Below are 25,730 nucleotides of genomic sequence, written 5' to 3'. Positions count from 1 at the left end.
GTTAGTAGAAAAGAAGGTGCAGGGGTCAGTGTCAACCATTTTATTAATTATCTTGAATACTTGTATGATGTCTCCTCTATATCTTCTGTATTTTTGTGAATGCAAGTTTAGTTGTCTCAAACGGTTTTGGTAGTCCAAATCTCTTAACCCTGGTACCATTTTAGTTGCTCTCTTTTGCACCTGGGTTGGGGGTGGGAGATATGGGCGTATGTGTGTGTGTGCTTGTACAAGTAAGTGTTCATCTCTGTGAGTGTGTGTTTGTGTGTGTGTGTGTGTGTGTGTGCCGTGGAAGCTGCGATACGTAGACTAGAAATGAGTGTGTGGAGGAGGGGGGTAGAGGAGGTGCAAGGTAATGTGTGTGTGTGTGTGTTGGAGCTCATGTACGTTTATATGTATTTGACTGTGCTTTCATATCTGTGAAACTGCATGTTTGGTGCATATCTGTTATGCATGTGTGGGTGTATGTGTGAATGTGTGTCTTCATGTTTTACATTTATTTGCTTATTTATGACCATTGTTGTCTTATTTATTTATTTATTTATTTTATTATTATTATTATTATTATTATTATTACTACTACTACCTTTTTCTATATTATAATTATTATTTATTTATTTATTTATGTAAGCTTATCTATTATTTATTCCCCCCCCCCCTTTTTTTTCTCAAGGCCTGACTAAGCGCGTTGGGTTACGCTGCTGGTCAGGCATCTACTTGGCAGATGTGGTGTAGCGTATATGATTTTGTCCGAACGCAGTGACGCCTCCTTGAGCTACTGAAACTGAAACTGAAAGCACCTGTTCAACTGCTTTAGACTGTCTTATTAGTCTGGGATACCAAATTATATTACCATATTCCAAAATTGGTCGAACAATTGTTTTATAGAGGTTGACAAAAGTGTCCTTATCCATAAATGTAAATGTTTTCTGAACACAGAAGAGTTCTGCATTGCACCTCCTTAACTGCACAAACCAAAACATCATCGTCGTTCTCACGCGTGTGTTCGTTATCATGCTTACCTCTGCGCCTCTGTGGACCTACGACCGAATCTCGAATCACTTTCCAATCCAGTAATTCCAAAGTCTCAAATGGTGTGGTACTCAAATGGCTTGAATTAGTTACTGAGTAGCTTTAGTCCAAACCTTTTCCGACGTCAATAGTCTGATCAATGTGATAATATTCTAGCATTCTATTTGTTTTGTTTTCATATTTGGATACCCATTGCGACAAAAGGAGTTTTCAGCTAACCTGTCTATATCGGAAGCGCAAACCAAATACAATGGATGCCGACGAACTTCAGAAACTTGAATACCTTTCGCTGGTGTCGAAAGTGTGTACTGAACTTGAGAATCACTTGGGGATCAACGACAAAGACTTAGGTATATTTTTATTTATTTATTTTGTTTACAGCGATGATTTTTTGTACGTACATTAGCTGTATTATATATATATATATATATATATATATATATATATATAATAATAATAATATATATATATTATATGTATTTATTATTTATATATATATATTTATTTATATATTTATATATATATTATATATATTCATGATCAAACTAAAATTACAAAAGATCACACAGATCACAGTACAGTTAACTTTGGACAAGAAAGCTATGGGAGTGCACATAATTTCTAAGGTTTAAACAGTTTATTAAACTCAGGTATTGAAAATTTGCTTGGCCAGGCACTCAATAGTCGTTTCTGTTTTTGTGAAGATTTTCAAGTTAATTGAAAAAGAAACAGGAAAGTGTATACTATTATCATTTACACAAACGCAGCTGCCACAATGTCACTGTCAGTACACTTGATACACATGTGTGTGTGAGAGAGCACAATAGACTTTAGTTTTTGAGTCCGTCAGTATTGATGATGATACTGTATTATAGTCATTTATGGTAATTAATTATACTAATTTGAAATGACCCATTGATGTGGCAGCAAACTAATCTCTTGACTTTTTCACTGTATATTCAGGTTTCCCCCCCATTAACATGGTTATGCCAAAGCCTTCTTTTTTTAATTTTCCATAATTCCTATTAATTTTGTGTCATTTGTGATTTTAGAAGGCCATGCATTTGTTTCTTTTAGTTTAACCAGTTTTGTTTTTTTGAGTACACAGCCAATGATATTTTCAGGTACTATATCTGATATAATTGAAGATCTTTTGAAGCTTAACTGCAGTGAACATTGTGCAGATAAACAAAGTAGTAATTTCTTGAATGTTTATTTAGTGTTTACAATATGGAACATAAACTGAGCATTATCGTGATTATGATTAATATAGATTATTTATTACTAATAAAGTATCGACTTGTTGGAGTATTCTAATGATTACAACTGTATTTTAAAAACGTTTGATGCAAATTTTTTCAGCGGAGTTTGTCATCCACCTGGCTGAAGAAAATGGAACTTTTGAAAAATTCAAGAAAGCCCTTGAGGAGAAAGATGCACAGTTTTCTGTAAGTATTTCTTAAAACCCCAAAAAATCATTAAATGATATTTAAAAAAATGTAATCATATTCAGTTCAATGTGAAGTCAGTCAAATCAAAATTAATACTTGCTTAACCTTGTCATTGTATAATCTTATTCTTAACTGATATAACTTAAAGTTATAAACTTAAATAATTTAGTTACTTCTGTCCATACGTGCATATTTGTGTGTATGGAAGCCAGTGTGACTGCTGTTCACTCTGCTTTTGTGTTTGTACATGCACATGTATGCTTTCATTGCTGATATGAAATATTGTTTATTATAATTTATATCAGATATTCAATCAGTCAGAGCTGCAAATGTATTTTGAGGGGGAATGTGTAGTGTCTGAATATGACAAAACCAAAGTGCGTTGTGTGCACACACCCATTACATATTACCACCACCATCATCATGATTCACACAGTGTCATGTAAACACTCTTTCATTTTGATCTATGCATTCTCACATTAGAAAACAGACCTCTTTTGTACACATGATTGTGATACATGTGTGAGGTAACATCATGAGGGTGTGATGAGAAACAAAATATGCATACATTTTAATTATGTTATTTGTTTAAATTTCTCTATTGGCATGTTGTATTCTCCAACTTTATGTCAGTGGCATGTTGAAATTCAATTCTTGTTTCTTCACAGGATTCCTTGATTGCCAACTTGCTGCGTCTCATCAAGAAGATGAAGCCAAAATCAAAGCCGAAGAAGAAAAAGAAGTCCAAGGAAGCCACATGGGATGAGAGGGAGGCAGAAGAGGAGAACAAGAAGAGCAACATTGACATCAACAAACAGCTCTTTCCAGCCCTCGCCATGCCGAACGACCCCAAAGTTAGGGTAGGTGCTGGTGCGGAGTCATTCACTCACTGTCTTTCTTGGTGTGTTGGTTGTGATGTTTGAAACAAAACCGCAAAAAAATACATCCATTGCATTATTTGCATTCAAATATCAGCAGGTCTTAGTTTTCAGATAATGTGTGGCCAGGATGACAGCTGCTTTTTTTTTTTTTTTTGAGGGGGGTGACATGAAATGATTTATTTTTCATCAAAATTACAAACAACAAGCTAACATACTATGTTGAATATTGTGTATCTTCTCAATTTTAAGAAACTTGTTTTAGGTAATGATTGATATCATGCACTGATTTAATGGAATCAAATTTTTAAAAAAAATTATTAGATACAATAAAACAGACATTTTCTACATTTGATGTGAATTATTCTGTTATTAATATTATGATGTATGAGCATGCATATTTTGTGCATTGGTTTGTGTTTGTTTATATACATACAGGCATGTCTCTGTGTGTATGCATACATAGGCATTGATTAACTTTATGTGTGTGTGTGCAATTGTGTAAGAGGGAAAGGGAAGGAGACAGGAAAGAAGAAGAAGAACAAAGATCTGTATAGATTAGAAAAATGAATAAGATTATTTAAATATGTCCGTCCTAAAGTGAAACTTTGCATATATGTAAAAACCAGACATTTCCCTCTTGCTGCAGAGCATGTTGGATAACGAAAAGAAACCACAGAAACTTGAGGAAGAGCCAGCGGTGGAAGTGAAGGAGGAGAAGCCTCCCACAGGTACTGTGGGTAAAGAGGGCTCAAGTGAAGACGCTCAGATTGCCTCAGAGATGATGGGGGAGCTGGAGGCATTGCTGGCTGGGGGACCCCCTCCCAGCAGCAAGGCAAAGAAAAGGTATGCATTTACACAAGATCAGATGTGTGAGTGGTGTGTGTGTGTGTGTGTGTGTGTGTGTGTTTGTGTGTGCATGTGTGTGTGTGTGTGTGTGTGTGTGTGTGTGTGTGTGTTATGAAATGTTTTTCATCTCAGTCTTTCTCTTAGCATTATTTACTTGACACTAATGACAGTTTTTATTGTTTGATCGATTTTGAAATATCTATGCCTTTTCAGTTGCATTTTTGCATCAAGATTTGATTTGCATACTTGTGTAGATATCTTGGATGTTTTTCATCGACAGAGACCTGTTATAATCTCATGATAATGTTTTTAGGTCATGTTCACATTTAATGGGATTATGTTAAGCGCTTTGAACAGCAATTGTACCGTATATTGTCACTGTGTATTTATAAATGCCAAACGAAAGTATGTGCTGCACTTGCACTGCTCTGATGAATTTCTCATGCTTTTCATTAGCAGTAAAGAGTTCAGGCTATGTATGTAGTGATCTGCTTGATTTGCAGTAATATATTTATCCACTTTACAGTTTAAGATATGTTTGTTTAATTATTTATCGAATTTTATGTTGAAAAGCTGCAAGGTACTTAGCTCCTTGTTTTTCATGATTTGAAACAGGAGTCGCAGCAGGAGCAAAAGCAGAGAAAGAGACAGAAAAAAGGAGAAAAAGAAGAGGTGAGTAGCATCTTATACTTTTTTTGGTAGTGTGACTTACTTTGTTTCCTGCAAGAAAAAGATGAAAAGGGAAATTGAAGAGTGTAGTGTGTTTCAAAACTTTCCCATTAGTTTTTTTTATCACCAGAAACTGTCCCCTTGTATTCTTGTAAAACACTTTTTCAAACAATGGAAATTTAAGAAACAGAAAGTATGTGAGGACAACATACCTATATTGTGATATTAACTCTTATTACACTTACTAAAAAACAAACAAAAAAGTAAGCATTATTAACTGACTCTACCTGACAGCTGCATGCCGTCTACAACTTACCTGGACCAGCACTACATGTGACCATTGCAGTATAAAAAAAAAAAAGGATGGTTTTCTAAAATGGAAAAAAATTGATGGAGAATTGTTGATATAATCAAACAAAGCTTCATTTTCATGCTTCTGGAATCTGTAAGCGGTTCAGTTTAGAATGCCAACTGTACCAAGCAAGAATAAACGAAATTAGAATAGTGTTTTTGTACAAGAATACTTGTACTCGTTCCACAGGGGAAGTAATCATGTTTCGAGTTAACTTATACCTGGAGTAGAATGAGTTAAAAGGCAGATGTCAGCGCCTTATAATCAGAGTGTTGATTGTGTTGTTGTTGCAGAAGACACAGGTCAAGAAGCCGGTCAGACAGCAAGGGCAGATCTCGCAGCCGATCCAGATCCAGATCCAGGGATCGCAGTAGACGACACAGACGCAGCCGTTCTCGGAGCAGAGACAAAGACAGAAATCGAGACAGAGATTACAGGAGAGACAGAGATCGACGAGATCGAGATGAGGATAGGAAGGACAGAGATCGGCGAGATCGAGATGAAGACAGAAAAGACAGAGATCGGCGAGATAGAGAAGAGGACAGAAAAGACAGAGACCGTTACACGCGAGATGGTAACCGTGCAAAGCGACACAATGACCAGTACAATGATATACCTTTGGAGCCCATTGTAGGACAGGTATGTTCATGTATTCAACTTTTTAAAATTTCTTTTTTTTTTTTAGGTGATATTCAGCAGGATGTGTTGTCAGGTCATATGGAAATGGAGTAGTCATGTAACCTTTTTTTTTTTTAGTCCTGTGAAGGAAGTAAGAGTGTACATAGCTTAGCACAGCTCTACCACAAGCAGAGAGAATGTTTCACATAGTGTAGTGTTCAAAGGGAGGAACAAACAGTTTGTGTTGGATGTATTGTTTACAGATGACGTATCCCACATTTGAACACATGCAGTTATGTGTGTTAAAATCATATATGCAAGCGTTCTTGCTGTTTGAGTTTTGAAGTAATATGTGGAACATGATTTTGCATCTTGGAAATTTTATAAAAATACAGCAGATTTTTGTTAATTGAAAGCTAAATTAATAGTAATTAGGATTCAGAGACATATGAATCACTTGACACCAATAGTAATTGTTTCTCATGAAACAGTATATTGAATTTCAGTATCACTGAAAATTATTGCGCACTGAAGTAAGGAAAGAAGATTTAATAAGACAGATTTACCATTGAAGGGAGAATTAGATACAAAGTTGCGTGTCTCTGCTATTTTGAGAAAGATTGGTCATGAATGATTTGTAATTTGTAATATTTTTCTTTCATATAAAGCACCTTGAGCTCTTAGAGAGAAAGGGCACTGTAAATGTACATAGTTATATTATTATTTCTTCCATTCGGAAATTTAGAAAGGCCATGAAATAAATTGGGAAACCAACTTGGCAATAAAACGGAATGTGTGTGAGAACCACACTGAAAAGAATTTAAGCAGTGATAAAGAGGACACATGTAGAACACCACCAAAGGCAAAATCAGAGTGATAGTCATTTTTAGTTGTGTGACAATCTCAGAGCTACAAGAAACAGCATTCCCAGACTTGGAATTGTGATGTGGTGTTGCTGATAATTCATGTTTTTTTTTTTTTAGGCTCTAGTACTATATACCATATAGACTATAGTACTGGTAGTCAGATTCTGTGGTAGGTATGTCTGTTCTCATTCTGTCTTGTGCTACTTTTCACCCCGTACCCACTGAATTCAAACACAATGCTCTGAGAAAACTTTTTCTCTCATTCCATTTGAGAACATGTAATCATATTTAGTTTTCTTTAGATATGGACAGTTAGTTTTCCTTTCTTTTTTTCTTTTTTTTTATTAATTTTTTCATCAAGTTTGTCTTTCCCTTGTGAGTGCAGATTTACTGTGGAAAAGTGACGACCATCATGCAGTTTGGATGTTTCGTCCAAATGGAAGGACTGAGGAAACGCTGGGAGGGACTGGTGCATGTGTCGCAGGTATTGTAATGGGTTTCATCACATGTTGGTATGGAGAGTGTTTCATGGATAAAGATAGAGTGTGTGTGTGTGTGTAAGGCATTTGATGAATCAAGTTTTTTGTTGATCTTTTCTTGTACTGGTATTTTGCACATGACAGGACTGAGGACTCAGACTCTTGTTGGTATCTGCACTTATGTTGCAGTAGTGTAGATTATATTTAACATGATTTTAGGGGGAAATTTTCTTTTTGTAAATGAGCGCATACCATTAAACAGAGCACAGTATTCCGAATTCTGAGGTTAAAGTAGTCATAAATGAAACACCAGAATTATCAGCATATTGATGTTGGGTGTGAACTGGAAGTAGAATTTCATTTGTAGTTCTGAACAAGTCTGCATTGGAGTTGCAGTCTACATATGTGTACATATAAGAAGTTGACATTTGAATTATTATTCTCATGCATATTTCTCTGGGTGCAAGCTGTATTTTTAATGCAGGGTAGTATTAGGTGTATTGTTTTTGTTTGTGCCTTTGCAGCTTTGCTGTGGAAGGCTTGATTTAAAGTAGGATGTGTGGCAGATAACTAATTAGTTTAACATTTTATGAGTTAGAATGTAAAGTTGTTAGATTATATAATTCATAGACTACTTATTGTGAATGATATGTGGATATTGTCCTCTGTGTGCATGACAGTTGCGTCGCGAAGGTCGTGTGACGAATGTGGGTGACGTGGTGACGAGGGGTCAGAAGGTGTGGGTCAAGGTGCTGTCCTTCACCGGTCAGAAAACCAGTCTGTCCATGAAGGTGGGTCTTCTCTCTCTTCCTGAAGGTAGGGAGATTTGTGTCTGCATTTTGAGATGGAGTGTAGAGGTGAAGACAGTCACATACATAGGATGGGGCAGATTTGTTTATGCATTTACTCCTTTATTTATTAATTGTCTTTTATCTTTGATATAAGCAATGGAGAACATTTTATTGAATGGCATTCTTCTGGCTGGGTAGAAAGAAAAGGTTTGGGAGACATGTCATCTCTGTCAGGTTTCAGCTGTACTGTCAAAGTAATCAAGAAATGTGACTAATTTATGACCTTATATCAGCCATAAAAAATATATAACCAGGATAGAACTTGTTTTTTATTGAAAGATGTTTCTTTCTTATATTTTTAAATGGATTGGTACGTTGTCTGTAAAACAGTGACAAGAACTCTGTGCCTGAATGGGTGTGTGCACATGTGTGTGTGTGTGTGTGTGTGTGTGTGTGTGTGTGTGTGTGTGTTTGAGAGAATTATTTAGGACATCACTGTTGTTGACAAGCATTTATTAGTAAGTGTTTGTGAATCATGTACAAGGTTGCCTATCCCTGTTAACGTATCTTTGTCCTTCTCAAGCAGATCCTAACAAGAGTACATTTGAATTCACAGAGAACAATTTTTGCCAATGCCTCTTTTAACAGGATGTGGACCAGGAAAGTGGGGAGGATTTGAACCCCCAGCACACTCGCAGCATTGTGGGTGGGGAGGTGAAAGGGGACGAAGACACGGCCCGTAACCCTGACCGCCCATCCACCCTGCCACTGGTTAACGCCCCTGAGGTGGACGACCAGGGAGAGGTTCGAACCTTCAAGCGTATCTCTTCCCCGGAGCGCTGGGAGCTGAAACAGATGATGGCCGCCAACGCCATTGACATCTCGGAGTTGCCGGACTTTGATGAGGAGACAGGGGCTGCTGCCAAAGCAGGATGATTCTGGTGAGTGTGGATGGAAGTCTGTGTGTTGTCTGTGTGGATGGTTGTCCTTTTTTTTGGGTGTCATGTGTGAAGATAAAGGTTATGCCAACTTTGGTATAGTTTTTGGTGGAGTTGTCATTTTTCTGTTTTTGGCTGTGACAGCAAGTCAAAGTGTGTGTTTGTGTGTGTGTGTGTGTGTGCATGTGTGTGTGTGTGTGTGTGTGTGTGTGTGTGTGTGTGTGTTTTGATACATTCTTCAGTGGAATATGTTTTTTTTTTTGTTCCGTTTGAAGAGTTGCCCACATACCTTCAACACCAGATCAGTGGTCTTGTGAACTGTTTCTCACCTCTTTAAGTATTTATTTTTCATTGTTGCTTATTGCCCAGCTGACTGCACAGTGCCATATCAGTGCTTTTCTCATCTCTTTACTGTCTTTTATTTTATAAAGAGTACAGAACTTCTTCTTTCACTGATTATTGTATAAGGAGAGAAGTATATCATTTTGATTCAACAGTTGCATGAATCAGTAAGTTATCAGTTTAAGCTTGTTGTTGCATTAGGTTTTTCATTCAAGACTTTGTATATTCAATGTGCATTTGGTTTGTATCATGAATCAAAATATTCAAACCAGTCAGTGATTAGAAGTTGTGTGATAATGGTACAAGAGTCAAGAAGTAAAGCATGGATTGTGATGTTATGGAGTTCCCTGGCTTGTGGAGGAGCTGTTTTATCGTGACGGGCTGATGATTGCTGATGACTGTTTCAGATGAGGACATGGAAGTGGAGATAGTGGAGGAAGAACCACCGTTTCTCCAAGGTCATGGTCGTCACTGGGTGGATCTGAGTCCCGTCAAGATTGTCAAGGTACAGGAAGCTTCTGCGCTGACATATTGTAGCAGTGATGTTATTTTGTTTTCTGTTGATTCTTTTTCTTCCAACAGACTGGGAGACCTGAGGCAGTGGTGAAACATACATGTCCAGTTGTCTTGCTGTGTTGAGTTGGTTGGTTTCCATTCCTGACTCACTGACCTGGTTAATGTTTGTGTATGACTGATTTAATTCATCGGAGGGGAGGTAATAGCTCTGACAGATGATGCTCCATCATTCCCTTACTGTGGTCCAGAGTTTGATTTTTATACAGTGTAACTTGTAATGTGGACACAGGCAAATTGGAATTCCAGTGAATGAGTAGCTAGTATTTGAGAATAAATTGAGAGAATGGGACACATAGGTAGATTAAAGTGTACTGTAGATTTTTGTCTGTGCTCATGTCTTTTGTTCCTGTTGCATTTGGTCGGTGCTCAAAGCCTGAATACCACATTCGGTCTGTGCATAGATCAAGGAAACTACTCCCCCTCACAGTTCCTTCCCTTTTTATTATTAAAAAAAAACCCCAAATGATAATGATATAATGTACATGGATCAGTCCATATGCTTTGATATTCCTTGAAAAAAAATTGCAATTGGTTGATTTTAATGTTTGAAATATTGACCACTTATTCACTTTGAAGATCCCCTGGCATCCTTGCAGTGAGGTGTAGATGGAGGTGTGTGTGTGTGTGTGGGGGGGGGGGGGCGGGTAGGGTAGGAGGGGGTGTGGCATGGTCAGCAAGTGTTGAAAGGAAGGCATGGGAAATGAACTGTATACGTTGTATGTCTATCCCCACAGAACCCTGACGGCTCCTTGGCCCAGTCAGCCATGATGCAGAGTGCACTGCAGAAAGAGAGGAGAGAGCTGAAGCAAGCCCAGCGAGAGGCGGAGGCTGATGCTGTACCACCAGGACTCAACAACCAGTGGATCGACCCCATGCCTGACGGTAAGTCAGCCATCTTTTCCTGTTGGAGTATGAGTGGGAGTACATACGTATTATACAGATTTTCGTTTTGGTGATACCCCTCCACCCCCTCCCAAAACCCAATAATTTTCCTTTGTTTTGGAATTCAGATGTATGCTTTGGTTTAAGTGGGCCCAAGGTCCTGTTTGTGAACTTAAGAGTATTACAAAAATCAGTCCCTGGCAAAATTTTGTTGTAAAATCCACTCTTAATATATATATATATATGTGTGTGTGTGTGTGTGTGTGTGTGTGTGTGTATGTATATGTTTGTGTTTGTGTGTGTGTGTATATTTGACTGAATCCTGACTGAATGACACAAGAAACAAACAATAAGCGCTCAAGGCAATTGTCAGTTGGCTCAGCCCTTGTAGGCAGCATGTTGTGCAAATCACTCCATGTTTGTAAAGCACCTTACAGCTTGGCATCTGACCACAGGTAGGTGCTACATGAAGTATCAGTAAAGACTGACAAGGTTGCTGTGAGCGTGACCAAAGATGGGTGCTACATGAAGAATCAGTAATGACTGACAAGGTTGCTGTGAGTGTGACCAAAGATGGGTGCTACATGAAGAATCAGTAATGACTGACAAGGTTGCTGTGAGCGTGACCAAAGATGGGTGCTACATGAAGAATCAGTAAAGACTGACAAGGTTGCTGTGAGCGTGACCAAAGATGGGTGCTATATAAAGAATCAGTAATGACTGACAAGGTTGCTGTGAATGTGACCAAAGATAGGTGCTGTATAGAGAAACAGTAATGACTGACAAGGTTGCTGTGAATGTGACCAAAGATAGGTGCTGTATAAAGAATCAGTAATGACTGACAAGGTTGCTGTGAGTGTGACCAAAGGTAGGTGCTGTATAAAGAATCAGTTAAGACTGACAAGGTTGCTGTGAGTGTGACCAAAGATGGGTGCTACATGAAGAATCAGTAATGACTAACAAGGTTGCTGTGAGTGTGACCAAAGATAGGTGCTGTATAAAGAATCAGTTAAGACTGACAAGGTTGCTGTGAGTGTGACCAAAGATGGGTGCTATATAAAGAATCAGTAATGACTGACATGGTTGCTGTGAGTGTGACCAAAGATAGGTGCTGTATAGAGAAACAGTAATGACTGACAAGGTTGCTGTGAGTGTGACCAAAGATAGGTGCTGTACAGAGAAACAGTAATGACTGACAAGGTTGCTGTGAATGTGACCAAAGATAGGTGCTGTATAAAGAATCAGTAATGACTGACAAGGTTGCTGTGAGTGTGACCAAAGATGGGTGCTACATGAAGAATCAGTAATGACTGACAAGGTTGCTGTGAGTGTGACCAAAGATGGGTGCTACATGAAGAATCAGTAATGACTGACAAGGTTGCTGTGAGTGTGACCAAAGATAGGTGCTGTATAGAGAAACAGTAATGACTGACAAGGTTGCTGTGAGTGTGACCAAAGATAGGTGCTGTATAGAGAAACAGTAATGTACTGACAAGGTTGCTGTGAGCGTGACCAAAGATGGGTGCTACATGAAGAATCAGTAATGACTGACAAGGTTGCTGTGAGTGTGACCAAAGATAGGTGCTGTATAGAGAAATAGTAATGACTGACAAGGTTGCTGTGAGTGTGACCAAAGATGGGTGCTATATAAAGAATCAGTAATGACTGACAAGGTTGCTGTGAGTGTGACCAAAGATAGGTGCTGTATAGAGAAACAGTAATGACTGACAAGGTTGCTGTGAGTGTGACCAAAGATGGGTGCTATATAAAGAATCAGTAATGACTGACAAGGTTGCTGTGAGTGTGACCAAAGATGGGTGCTGTATAGAGAAATAGTAATGACTGACAAGGTTGCTGTGAGTGTGACCAAAGATGGGTGCTATATAAAGAATCAGTAATGACTGACAAGGTTGCTGTGAGTGTGACCAAAGATAGGTGCTGTATAGAGAAACAGTAATGACTGACAAGGTTGCTGTGAGTGTGACCAAAGATGGGTGCTATATAAAGAATCAGTAATGACTGACAAGGTTGCTGTGAGTGTGACCAAAGATAGGTGCTGTATAAAGAATCAGTAATGACTGACAAGGTTGCTTTGAGTGTGACCAAAGATGGGTGCTACATGAAGAATCAGTAATGACTGACAAGGTTGCTGTGAGCGTGACCAAAGATGGGTGCTACATGAAGAATCAGTAATGACTGACAAGGTTGCTGTGAGTGTGACCAAAGATGGGTGCTACATGAAGAATCAGTAATGACTGACAAGGTTGCTTTGAGTGTGACCAAAGATAGGTGCTGTATAGAGAAACAGTAATGACTGACAAGGTTGCTGTGAGTGTGACCAAAGATGGGTGCTATATAAAGAATCAGTAATGACTGACAAGGTTGCTGTGAGCGTGACCAAAGATAGGTGCTACATGAAGAATCAGTAAAGACTGACAAGGTTGCTGTGAGCGTGACCAAAGATGGGTGCTACATGAAGAATCAGTAATGACTGACAAGGTTGCTGTGAGTGTGACCAAAGATGGGTGCTACATGAAGAATCAGTAATGACTAACAAGGTTGCTTTGAGTGTGACCAAAGATGGGTGCTATATAAAGAATCAGTAATGACTGACAAGGTTGCTGTGAGTGTGACCAAAGATAGGTGCTATATAAAGAATCAGTAATGACTGACATGGTTGCTGTGAGTGTGACCAAAGATAGGTGCTGTATAGAGAAACAGTAATGACTGACAAGGTTGCTGTGAGTGTGACCAAAGATAGGTGCTGTATAGAGAAACAGTAATGACTGACAAGTTTGCTGTGTGTGTGTTTTGTCAGCGGATGGACGCAAAGTGGCAGCAGCGGTGAGGGGGATCGGCATGGTGCCGACAGAACTGCCCGAGTGGAAGAAGCAGGTGATGGGCGGGGCCAAGGCGTCCTTTGGAAAGAAGGAGAAAAAGTCCCTCCTGGAGCAGCGACAGGGGCTGCCCATCTACAGGCTGAAGGATGAGCTTTTGAAGGTCTGTCGATTGGGCTTGTGTTTTGTTTTTTTTAAATAATTTTTTTGGCTTTTTTTTGGTTTCTTTTGTTTTTATCCAGCGGTAAACATATGTAGGAGCAGGTAGGGTGAGGAGGGAGAAAGGAGAGAAGTCCCATGTAGAGCAGTGACAAGGTCTGCCCATCTGCAGGTTGAAGGACTAGCTTTTGAAGGTCTGTGGATTTAGGTCTGTGGAATTGTTTTGGTGGTCCCTGGGCCTTGGCTCAGTCTGTTAATTGTATGCTAAGTAGTAGATTAAAAAAAACACCTTGCCGATTGAAAAATACATTAAGAGAGAGAGAGAGAGAGAAAAAAAAAATGAGCAGGAATGTTAGAAACAATTTCAGTGGAATTTTTTTTTCTTCTTTTTTTGTTCTTTTCCCCCTTTTTTTCTCCCATTGGTAAACTCCGGTGGGAGCTGGAGGTAGGAGGTGGTGAGGGAGGGAGGGAGGAGAAATATCTTAATTGAATGGTCCATTATATTTTCTGGTTTGCAATGCTGTGATGTTGGTTGACAGGCGGTGCACGACAACCAGATCCTGATTGTGATTGGGGAGACGGGGTCCGGCAAGACGACACAGATCACCCAGTACCTGGCGGAGAGTGGCTACACCACGCGGGGCAAGATTGGCTGCACACAGCCCCGTCGAGTGGCTGCCATGTCCGTTGCCAAACGTGTGTCTGAAGAGTTTGGGTGTAGGCTGGGACAGGAGGTAAGATTCTGGCTTCAACTGTTGCTCCCTGCCCTTGTGGACAAGTGGGCGCTTTATGGTTTGGACTTGAAAATTTTTTTTTTTTTAACCCTGGTTTTGGTAGCTTTGCACTTCATGAAGAGTCAAATTCCCAGTTAGAGTGTTAATGTAAAATAGCATGTGCATGGCACAAAAACTTCTTTTGTTGGGTAAGCTTTCAAATAAAAGTCAGTTTTAGAAATGAAAGAAACATGTTAAAACAGAAGCAGAAAGAGATGAATAAAGCATTTACACACATTATTTACAGGGTATGCTTTACTGTCCAAAGAAAAACAATAAATAAGATGTGCTTATAAATGAATAAATAGACTCGTTTTAGTTAAACCATTTTCTAATCATGTAAACAATAATAGTAATCAATGAATAACCTGTCCACCGGTATTATAGTTTTTTAAAAATGTAAAAAAGGAAAAAAATAAACCATACAGTATCAGGAACGAAAACCACAAATGACTTATTTGTGACACACAGGTGGGCTACACGATCCGTTTTGAGGACTGCACCAGCCCGGAGACGAAGATCAAGTACATGACGGACGGTATGCTGCTGAGAGAGTGTCTGATCGACGGGGACCTGATGCAGTACAGCATCATTATGCTGGACGAGGCCCACGAGAGAACCATCCACACTGACGTCCTCTTTGGGCTCCTTAAACAGGTACGTGGTCCAGGGGTTTGTTCTTGGTTGTGGTATGCCTTGCCTTGCTTTGCCTTAGTCCCTTAGCTCCATGGAGAACCGTCGGGGCACTGTGATGTTGACTCGTGCACCAGCCTTCTCCATTCTGGACGATCATGTGTGAGTGATTGTGTCTCAGCAAATGTCAGCCCTGTCCACTCTTCATTGTTGTCAGACCAGTTTTTCCTTTGTCTGCCTCTTCTTCTCTTCCCTTCTACTGTTCCTTGGAGTATGACATTGGCAAGGCCGTTTGATCTTGTGGTTGTGATATAAGAAGTCTTAAAAAAAAAGGGTACAAGTTGGGTTTAGGTATGTACGTTTATGTGCATGTTTTAACAATTTGTTGGAGTTCACTTTTTGATTTGTTGTCATATAAACCAATTTCATATGCATGAATGTCTATGCTGTCTGTGCACACATTTCTGCAGCATTTCTTTCAACTGATGACATAGTGCTGCTGAGTGTGAATGTATTGTTAAGTTACTGCCTGTGCAGATTACCATGCATATTATCTGATTACATTGACATGAATACTGAATGCTGTGGGAATTATTTGATCACGTTGATATGAATATTGATTGCTGTTGGAATTATCTGATCACATTGATATGAATATTGATTGCTATGAGAATGATCTGATCTCACTAATGAAAATACTGATTACCATGGGGATGATCTGATCACGTTAACCTGAATACTGATTATTTTGGGAATGATCTGATCACATAACCATGAGAACTGTTGTGTGTGTGCAGGCAGTGAAGAAGCGACCAGACCTGAAGCTGATTGTGACCTCAGCCACCCTGGATGCTGTCAAGTTCTCCCAATATTTCTTTGAAGCTGTGAGTCATCATTCAGTATTACTGTATGTTTTGATGTAGATCCTTTAAGGTCTAGACAGTTTTGGTGAGATGTACAGAAAATCTGATCAGTTTGTCACTGAATGATTTAAAGAAAATCATATTGGTGTGGTTTGTGTGTTGACCAGATATATGGAATAATGTTTCTTAGTTTTTCCTCATGTTGTCTTGAAATTTTGTACTTGTATCATTTTCTGTACACACAGGTAGGTTTTCTTTGATGATTTATTATCTGTCAAAATTGAGGGCTTAATGAGTGAATATTATTTTGAAAAGGGAGGGTGATGGGGCAGAAGGATATACTTTCCTGGGTCTGGAATTTAAATGGCAGATTTATGTATACACGCATATATTATTGTTTAACTATTGCACATGCAGAGCATACATCAGCGATTTCTATATAAAACTGTTTACATTTTTTAATTTTTTTTATTTTTTTATTTTTACATAGCCCATTTTTACAATCCCTGGACGCACATACCCTGTGGAGATTCTGTACACCAAAGAGTCAGAGACAGACTACTTGGATGCTTCACTGATCACCGTGATGCAGATCCACTTGACCGAGCCACCAGGTTAGTACTTCCATACTGACTGTTTTGTAGAGATGATAATTATGCTGACAGCCCAACTTACCGCAGAGGGGCCAGTTCAGAGCTGAAAACCAGTCGCTTTTATAAACCAATCAAAGATATCAACTAATGTTAAAGTCAATTAAAGTAACATTAAAAAAACAAACAAAAAAAACCCCCACCATATCAACCACATCTCATTGAGACCATGAAAAATTGAAATGAAGTTTAAAAAAAAGTTTCTTTCCTTCAAGAACTGAAAAAATAGATATTGGAGGAACTTCTCAGAACAAGGTCATCGTGGAGCCACCTGTGAAAAATGTTTATGTCTGACATCTTGCAGACCCCAGCAGATGTCTGGTAATTGACACAGCAAAGACCTGATTACTGACAGACATGGTTCTTACAGGTTTTTAAATTTTTCAAAGATTTATAGAAAGTACTTTAAAATATTGAAAAAATGACTGAGGCTTGCTAAAGTTTTTGATACATCATTTTTGTCAGTGAACAAGCACAGCTGCGAAACATCCTACCTGAGTTTAAATTTGAAAGTAAATAATGATTTTTAAAATCTAATCCTCAGAGGATTTTTTCCAACTGACACTGTGGTTATCATTGATGTAGCAGATGGGGAAGGATTTTTGGAACTGACATTGTGGCTCTCATCAATGTAGCAGACAGAGAAGGATTTTTGGAACTGAGATTGTGGTTCTCCTCTGCGTAGCAGACAACCATTCATGCAAAGGGCAATCTAAATATTGTGTCTTTCACCCCGATTCCCAGTGTGATACTTTTTAAATTTTGGGCTTTTGTTGTTTTTAAAAGTTCTAAAACATATTGATATTCACCTGTGTGATGATTGTGTTCCAGGTGACGTGTTGCTGTTCCTGACGGGTCAGGAGGAGATCGACACGGCCTGTGAGATCCTGTATGAACGCATGAAGGCGCTGGGACCTGAGGTGCCAGAGCTGATCATCCTCCCTGTATACTCCGCCCTCCCCTCCGAGATGCAGACACGCATCTTTGAACCCGCCCCGCCCGGCTCCAGGAAGGTGAGGGAATCCTGGGTGGGAGCACTTCTGTATAATATGGTCTTCTCTACTTGCAGTTTTGTGAAAAAAAATATTTAAAAAGATCATTTGAGAAGATAATTATTTCTTCTTAAAAATTTTATCACTGTGCAAACAAGGGAGAAAACAAACATACAAATAGAAAAGAAGAAAGAATAAAGACCCATTAAAAGAAGAAAGATAAAGACCCACTTGAAAAAAAAAAAATCTGACCAATATGAACAAAACAGATTTACAAAATTTACACATTGATTGCAAGTCTTTCATTCTCCCCACCCCCACTGTTCACTACACGGGCAGTTATGCATGGTTTTGGTGATTCAGAGATTGTTAACACTTTTAAAAGAAAGTAATTGATTAATTAATTGATCTCAAAATTAACTGCCATACCAGGCCACCCCATGTTTAAAAAAAAAAAAATTCTACTCAGCAAAGAAGAAAATACTGTTACAAATACATAGTTTTTTCACATTGATGAGTTTCAGCATGGTGATGTATTTTATACTTTTTATACTGTTATTTTAGATATTTCTGGAGATATGACTGAATCAAAATCATAAGCATGATTCTTTTTTTGTTATCATCATTTATCTGGAAATTCTCTTGGCATACACAAAAGCAAAATGTGTGAGCGGTGAAAGAGTAAGATTTCACATTTTGCCTCGCTTTGTGTTGCTTTCAGGTGGTGATTGCCACCAACATTGCAGAGACGTCAGAGGGTTAAATTTCACACTGTTCACCATGTATTGCTATCAGGTGGTGATTGCCACCAACATTGCGGAGACATCAGAGGGTTAAATTTCACACTGTGCATCATGTATTGCTATCAGGTGGTGATTGCCACCAACATTGCGGAGACATCGCTGACCATCAACGGGATCTACTATGTGGTGGACCCAGGCTTTGTCAAACAGAATGTCTACAACTCCAAGACTGGCATGGACCAGCTCATCGTCACACCCATTTCTCAGGTAAGAAGAATTAAAAAAGCCACAAAAAAAAAGGAATCTATTTTATTGTTTACTACACATCAATTCCATTCAGGTCATGGAGTACTCTTGTTTTTCTTTTCTTTTTTTTTCTTTTCTGGGGGGACATCTACATGCCTTCACTGGTGTTTTTATTTTCTGTACCCATTGCAATGGACATGTCTGTATGTTTGTAAACATGGACAGTTGACCTTGCATGTTTAATGTAATGTTGAGAAGGAAATGTTTATTGAGTCTTTCAGCAAGTAATGTCATAATTGTTCATCCAATGTTTGTTTTTATAATGGACTCAAATACATTTAGCGGAAATGATCCATGGAAAAATAATCGGTTAATTGTGTCTTGTCCAGCTGGTTACAGGGGCTATTCCTCTGTAAAACATTCTCCTGAAAGTCTTAAATCAGCAGTTGTTTTTTTATGTGCAAATAAACAGATGAATGATGCAACAGTAAAATAAGGAATAAGATTTTATCAGTGCATGATTGGTGCTGAGCTTTGATGATTTGTCTTCAACTTTCTAGTTTTGACACTTGGAGCAAAAAGCCACTGGGTTGTCGACAATTCTCTGCTTTTATCCTGTTGTACTTAGAATCATGTTTATGTCTTTTGTTTCTTTCTTTTTTTTTTGGCAACATTTCTGTACACAGTACAGGTGGAGAGAACATTTTTTCAATTATCCACCCAAACCATGGGGATGCCGGGAGCTTTTTCAGTATTAATAACAACAATCTGTGTATAAATCACAAGCGCTGAATCTGAGTTTACTCACTTCTCTTTTGTATATATGTATTTTCCAGTGTGTGTGCCTGTGTGCTTGTGTGTGTTTGTCTGTTTACCTGGTTTTGTAAAGCACCTAGAGCTGTCCAGTTTGTAGAACAGGTGTCATATGAATTCACATTTTTTGTTTATTTGTTTGTTTATTTACTTATTCATGCACTAATTTATTCATGAATCCATATATTTATTGATATTTCTATTAATTTAGTAATCTATTCATTCATTTATTTATTTATGTATTTATTTATTTATCAGTTGATTTATTTATTTATTTATTGATTTATTCATTTATTTATTTGTTTATTATTTTTTAATATCTATTTATTCATTTATATGTTTATTTATTTATTAATTCATTCATTTATATCTGCATGGTTTCTATTCCTTCCCACCTCACGCACCCCTACAACCCTCCACCACACCCACACAGGCCCAGGCCAAGCAGAGGGCGGGCAGGGCAGGGCGCACAGGGCCCGGCAAGTGCTACCGGCTGTACACGGAGCGGGCATACCGCGATGAGATGCTGCCAACCAACGTGCCAGAGATCCAGCGCACCAACCTGGCCAGCACAGTGCTCTCCCTCAAGGCCATGGGCATCAACGACCTGCTGGCCTTCGACTTCATGGACGCCCCGCCCATGCAGACCCTGATCTCGGCCATGGAGCAGCTGCACGCCCTCAGTGCCCTGGACGATGAGGGGCTTCTCACGCGTCTGGGGAGGAGGGTGAGTGGGTTTGGTTTGGTTTTTTGTTTTTGTTGTTGGGGTGGTGGGGGTGGAGGGTGTGTGTGTGTGTGTGGTGGGGGAGTGTGTGTGTGTGTGTGTGTATGTGTGTGTGTGTGTGTGTGTGTGTGTATGCATGCATGTATATGTCTATGTGTGTGTTATGGAAAAAAAATGTACATGCAAACTGGGATGGTGGGAAAGTTTATTGTTGTGAGATCAATGAGGCAATCTTTCAAAACATGTAATGCTAATACTTTAAGGTGACCTGTAACCTCCATTTCATTTCCTCATTTTGTCCCCTCCTAAGCCTGACGCTCTAACCACTCACTATCATACCTATCTTAGTTTTCCATAGGTGGGAGTGACTGATTTTAAAAATACTGAAACATTTGCTGCCAGGGCCCAGAGACCTAAGAGGATATGTAAATGTATGCTATATAAATGTACATTATTATTGTGTGTGTGTGTGTGTGTGTGTGTGTGTGTGTGTGTGTGTGTGTGGAAGGGGTTGTATGTGGTGATTGTGTTTCTTTTGTGTGTATGGGGGTGGGAGGGGGAGGTGTGTTGTGTATGGTGCTTTTGTGTCTTGGTGGCCGGGGGGAGGAGGGAGGTGAAGAGGGTAGGGAAAGAAGTGGTGGGAAGGAATGGTGTATGTGTGTTTCAGTGGGGTGAGGGTGTAGAGGAGGCTGAGGGGAAGGGTAGAGGTGTATGTATGTGTGTGTGTATGTGAGTGAGAGAGAGAGAGAGAGAGAGAGAGAAAGAGAGAGAGTGTGTGTATGTATTTGTGAGAGTGGTTGTGTGTGTCGTGCATGCATGCCTTAACGTCAGCTCACTGAGATGACATTATAAATGAACTGTGTGTTGTGTACAGATGGCAGAGTTCCCCCTGGAGCCTATGCTGTCCAAGATGCTAATCATGTCAGTTCACCTGGCCTGCAGTGACGAGATCCTTACTGTCGTGTCCATGCTGTCTGTACAGAACGTCTTCTACAGACCCAAGGTGAGTGAGTAAACCACCCTCACTGCTGGCACCTCTTGTACACAAGGCCTGACCAGTGCTCTGCGTGTATGCGAAGAGCAGGCATCTGCACTTTTTTTTATTTTTATTGATTAAATTTTTTTTTTTTACTTCATGTGTGGTATAACGTATATCACTATATGGAACAGTCTGCATGTTTTGACACCTCCTTGAAGCTGAATCTGTAACTGAAACTCGAGTGCACTGCTGTCGTGTTGAAAGGTACTTTGGGGCAATGCATTTTTTTTAAAACATACTATTTATTTGATGTCATTTGTGTTGACTGTGGTATGTTTTGAACTGCAGATTATTTTATCTTTCTTACCGGTGTTTGTGTGTGTCTCTGTGTGATGAGATCCTAAGCACTTGCTTTATGCTGTTGAAACTGAAAGTGGATGATGAAATATTATCAATAAGGTATATATCTAGAAAGTGTAAATATAGGGCTTGATGTTCTTTCCAGTGACATTTAGATTTTTTAAAAATGTATAAAGAAAATGATATGAAAATAAAACAATGCTGAATTGAGTGAACATGGGAGTTGCAGCCCACAAATGCAAAAGAAGGAGAAGAGGGCTGTTGTGTGCGTTCTTCAGTTTAACGTCAATCCACAGTGTGATTTTTGGCAAAATGGTCTAGTATGGCTGCCTACATGGTGGGGTAAAAACAGTCATAAACATGGTGGGGTAAAAATGGGGTAAAAGCCCACTAGTGTACATATGAGTTAATGTGGGAGTTTCAGCCCACGAACGAAGAAGAAGACAAAAAGATTTGATGTGTGTGTGTGGGCGTGTGCAGGACAAGCAGGCCCTGGCTGACCAGAAGAAAGCCAAGTTCCACCAGCCTGAGGGGGACCACCTCACCCTGCTGTCTGTCTACAACTCGTGGAAAAACAACAAGTTTTCCTCGCCATGGTGCTACGAGAACTTTGTGCAGATCCGAACTCTGAAGCGGGCGCAGGACGTGAGGAAGCAGATGTTGGGCATCATGGACAGGTGAGGAGGGTTGTCTTCTCTTGTACCATTGGGAGCAGAATGTGTATTCTTCATAGAGTGGATTTTACAACAAATTTTGCCAACAGGGACAACTTTCTCGTCGTAGTGGGTTCTTTTATGTGTGCTAAGTGCCTGGGCAAATAAAAATTTCAATACTTACTTCGAACTTCTGTCGGTCTGTATATGTGTGCAAAGTGCCTGCTTTGGCACATCTCTGAAACATATATCATTCTGCAAATAAAAATTTCGATACTTACTTCTATGGGTCTGTAATGGGAAAAGCTGTTTGAGCTTGTTCAGATTTAGAAACATTTTTGAATGCCATCAGGATGTATCTCTTTCCTTAAGGTCTATGTTGAAATTTGAAGAGTGCTTCTTCATCTAGAAAGTAACTTTATACAATCCATTTTTAGTCAGTTAATCATTTGAGAGTGTAAGTGTTGAATTACAGTTATGTCAGAATTTTTTCAAGACTGACTTTGGAATTTATTGACTGGAATTTATTGTAAATCCATCTGAAAAGTAGATGTCCAAAAAATTACAAATTATCTGGCCTTTTTGGAAGTTACAGGAGAAAATCTGTATTTCTGATAGTTCCACTCTGATAAATATTTTCTGACATTTGTTAAAACCTCCCTTCAGGCACAAACTGGATGTGGTGTCATGCGGCAAGAACACAGCCCGCGTGCAGAAAGCCATCTGCAGTGGCTTCTTCCGCAACGCAGCCAAAAAAGATCCACAGGAAGGGTACCGCACCATCGTGGATGCCCAGGTGGTCTACATTCACCCCTCAAGTGCCCTCTTCAACAGGCAGCCAGACTGGTAGGTTCTGGACAGTCAGTGTGTAGAACAGTATTCAGATGTGTGTCATGAAGCTGAGCAGGCGTTTGTTTTTAATTTCCCTCCACTTCTGAACAGTTAGTTCTTTTATTTCCACCTCATAAACAGTTTTTCTGTAGGCTGCTGTTGCATTGCCTTCAGTTTGAATTTTGTACCATGTGAATACTGCTTGCACTTTGCCACCATGGCAGGTATACTATTGCTTGACATGGTAAAGTGTGTGTTTTTGTCAGTTGTGACCTTCGAAGCCTGACGTTTCAGAGTTTTCTAACTGGAAGCAGGAAATTTCAATTTGTCAAGAACTTTTCTTTGCAAAAGACAGAGGTACCAAGGCCCATAAAAATACCAATGCAAAAAAAAAAAAAAAAAAAAAAAAAGGTTGTTTACTGGAAAAAACAAAACCATTCTTTCAATAATAGGTACTGGTTTGCAGGTCTTTTTGTGGTTCATTTGGCAATCACCTTGTTCAGACTATGGAAGAAGCTGGAGTAGATTAGATTGCTGTATTCTTCAGCATTCTTGGAGCACAGCTCACATGATCACTCGAATCAGTGAGTGAGGTTCCTCTATGTGCATGACAATTTTTAGCTCACCCATTCAGGCAGCCATACTCTGTTTTGGGGGGATATGATTGTTGAATGATACAGAATGTGCAAAAAAAAAAAAAAAAAAAAAAAGAAAAGAGGAACAATGCTCCATGTTCACTCATATCAGCGAGTGGGGGTTAATGTGTATTATGACTGTTATTACCCACCTATCCAGGCAGCCATACCCTTCTTTTGGGGGGTTGGGATGTGATTGTCGAATGATATTGATTGGTGCAGTGACTAAATGGTTAGAACGCTGATCCGTTTTCCCAGGTCAACATGTGCAGACCCGCAAGAGCCTGAACACCCTTTGTGTGTATACACTTGCAGAAGATCAAATAAGCATGTTAAAGGTCCTGTAATTCAAGTCAATGTTTGTTATGGAACAAAAACATACCCACCATGCATGTCCCTGAAGACAGAGTATGGCTGCCTACATGGCAGGGTCATTCACATAAAAGCCCCCTCATTCACACAAGTGATCATGGGAGTAACAGTTGCAGCCCACAGATGCAGAATAAGAATGATTTTATTATGTGTAAAATATAAAAAAAAACCATGACATTGTTGTGTGCAGGGTGATCTACCATGAGTTGGTGCTGACCACCAAGGAGTACATGCGGGAGGTGACGGCCATCGACCCCAAGTGGCTGGTGGAGTTTGCCCCTAAGTTCTTCAAGTTCTCAGACCCCACCAGGCTCAGCAAGCAGAAGAAGCAGCAGAAGATTGAACCCCTGTACAACAAATACGAGGAACCCAATTCGTGGAGAATCTCTCGAGCATTCAGGAAGTTCCACACCAAAGTCACATTCTGAGTGTGGTGGTTTATGTGTAACCCTCTGGGCATTTGGTGTGACAGCTGTACATTTTGTGAGATTTCACTGTGGTCATCATTGTGAGAAATGCTGGACATGTGTGATTCTTCCCCCCTCCTCCCCCATATTGAATATGAATGTGGACTGAAAGAGAAACTAAAGTTTTATTGAAATGTATAGCAAGGACTTACATTTGTTCTGTGAGAATTGTAAAAAGGGTTCAGGCATGAGCCATCATCCCCTGTTTTTAGTTAACAGAGGACAAGCAGCATGATCTTCTACAATCACCAGTGTGTGCAACAGGACAATTAAACAAAATCCCTCCTCCTCCGTCATGCAGTGTAATACTGATTATAATCATATGAAGATATATAGCGTCTATCTTTGAACAGGACTTTGTGGGCATTTTACAAAAACAGATACATAAAACACATACACTTAAGTTGTTGCAGAAAGTCACAATTCTCTATGAGGCATCTGTTCCACACTCTCTATCAGCAAACCAACACAGGACATGCATACACATGCGAGTGCACAGAAAAAGTGTCTCAACAGTTTGACATTTTCCTCTTGATGTATAGCTGCTCTGTGCTGTCTGATCTGTTGAGACATTATTTTTTCTGAAAACTTCAAAACCCATCACTCTGCAGGGAAATGTCCATTGGAGAAAAGTTTAATGCAAAGTTTTTATTTGGTTGGTTTGTGTGAAAGTATGCATTTCTGTGTTGAATGAGGGCTTGTGTGTGTGTGTGTGTGTGTGTGCTTATCTTGTAAAAACTTTATCATGACAGAGGATTGTCAGTTGATGAAAATGGGAAAAAAGTTTGATCACAGAGAAAGGACATTTTCATTTAGTATGTTGGGAATCGTTTGCATTTTTTGTGATGTAGGGCTTGTTTGCTTGCTCTTCAGTGATGGATGAATGTGGAACATGTGAATGTATGTTGAGATTTTGATGAAAGAATTAAGATGGGAACTGGCATTGTTATGTGTAAATTGTTTCTTTGCACAGAAGTTTGTGAGTAATGTGCATCAAATTGCACTTTCATTAAAGATGCAGTTTCAAGAAAATCATGAACAGTGTTTGTGCTGTTAAACTTTTTCTCTCTTGCACATAAGGCTCTTTTCTCTGAAACATCTTGTGAACTTCAGGATCATGACATTCTCCTACTGAGTGAAAAACAATGTATTTTTAATGTTTCAAACAACAGTGTGTAATATTTGCAGTATTATTTATTTTGATCTGCTTTTCAAAACTGACTGATCTTGGCAAGTCAATTCAAAGAATATCTGGCTATGATCTAAAGCAAACAGTAATG

The 25,730-nt window shown here is 39.2% G+C and overlaps 1 protein-coding gene across 1 annotated transcript; it reads left to right on the top strand.

The window, feature by feature from the left end:
• Positions 1–1,129: 1,129 nt before the first annotated feature.
• LOC143293550 (ATP-dependent RNA helicase DHX8-like) lies at positions 1,130–25,485 on the top strand. The gene is given in 24 exon segments (XM_076604483.1): positions 1,130–1,379; positions 2,392–2,477; positions 3,149–3,340; positions 4,008–4,204; positions 4,823–4,879; positions 5,522–5,867; positions 7,098–7,196; positions 7,872–7,982; positions 8,631–8,894; positions 8,896–8,923; positions 9,670–9,767; positions 10,573–10,720; positions 13,539–13,720; positions 14,256–14,450; positions 14,961–15,146; positions 15,920–16,006; positions 16,476–16,599; positions 17,467–17,648; positions 18,497–18,637; positions 19,863–20,156; positions 21,028–21,156; positions 21,973–22,169; positions 22,812–22,991; positions 24,174–25,485. Coding segments are annotated over 24 exon segments (3,861 nt in total). The 5' UTR covers positions 1,130–1,279; the 3' UTR covers positions 24,412–25,485.
• Positions 25,486–25,730: the final 245 nt, after the last annotated feature.

Source organism: Babylonia areolata, chromosome 19 (assembly GCF_041734735.1).
Source record: "Babylonia areolata isolate BAREFJ2019XMU chromosome 19, ASM4173473v1, whole genome shotgun sequence".
Taxonomy (NCBI): domain Eukaryota; kingdom Metazoa; phylum Mollusca; class Gastropoda; order Neogastropoda; family Buccinidae; genus Babylonia; species Babylonia areolata.
This window is presented reverse-complemented; position numbering and strand designations above follow the sequence as displayed.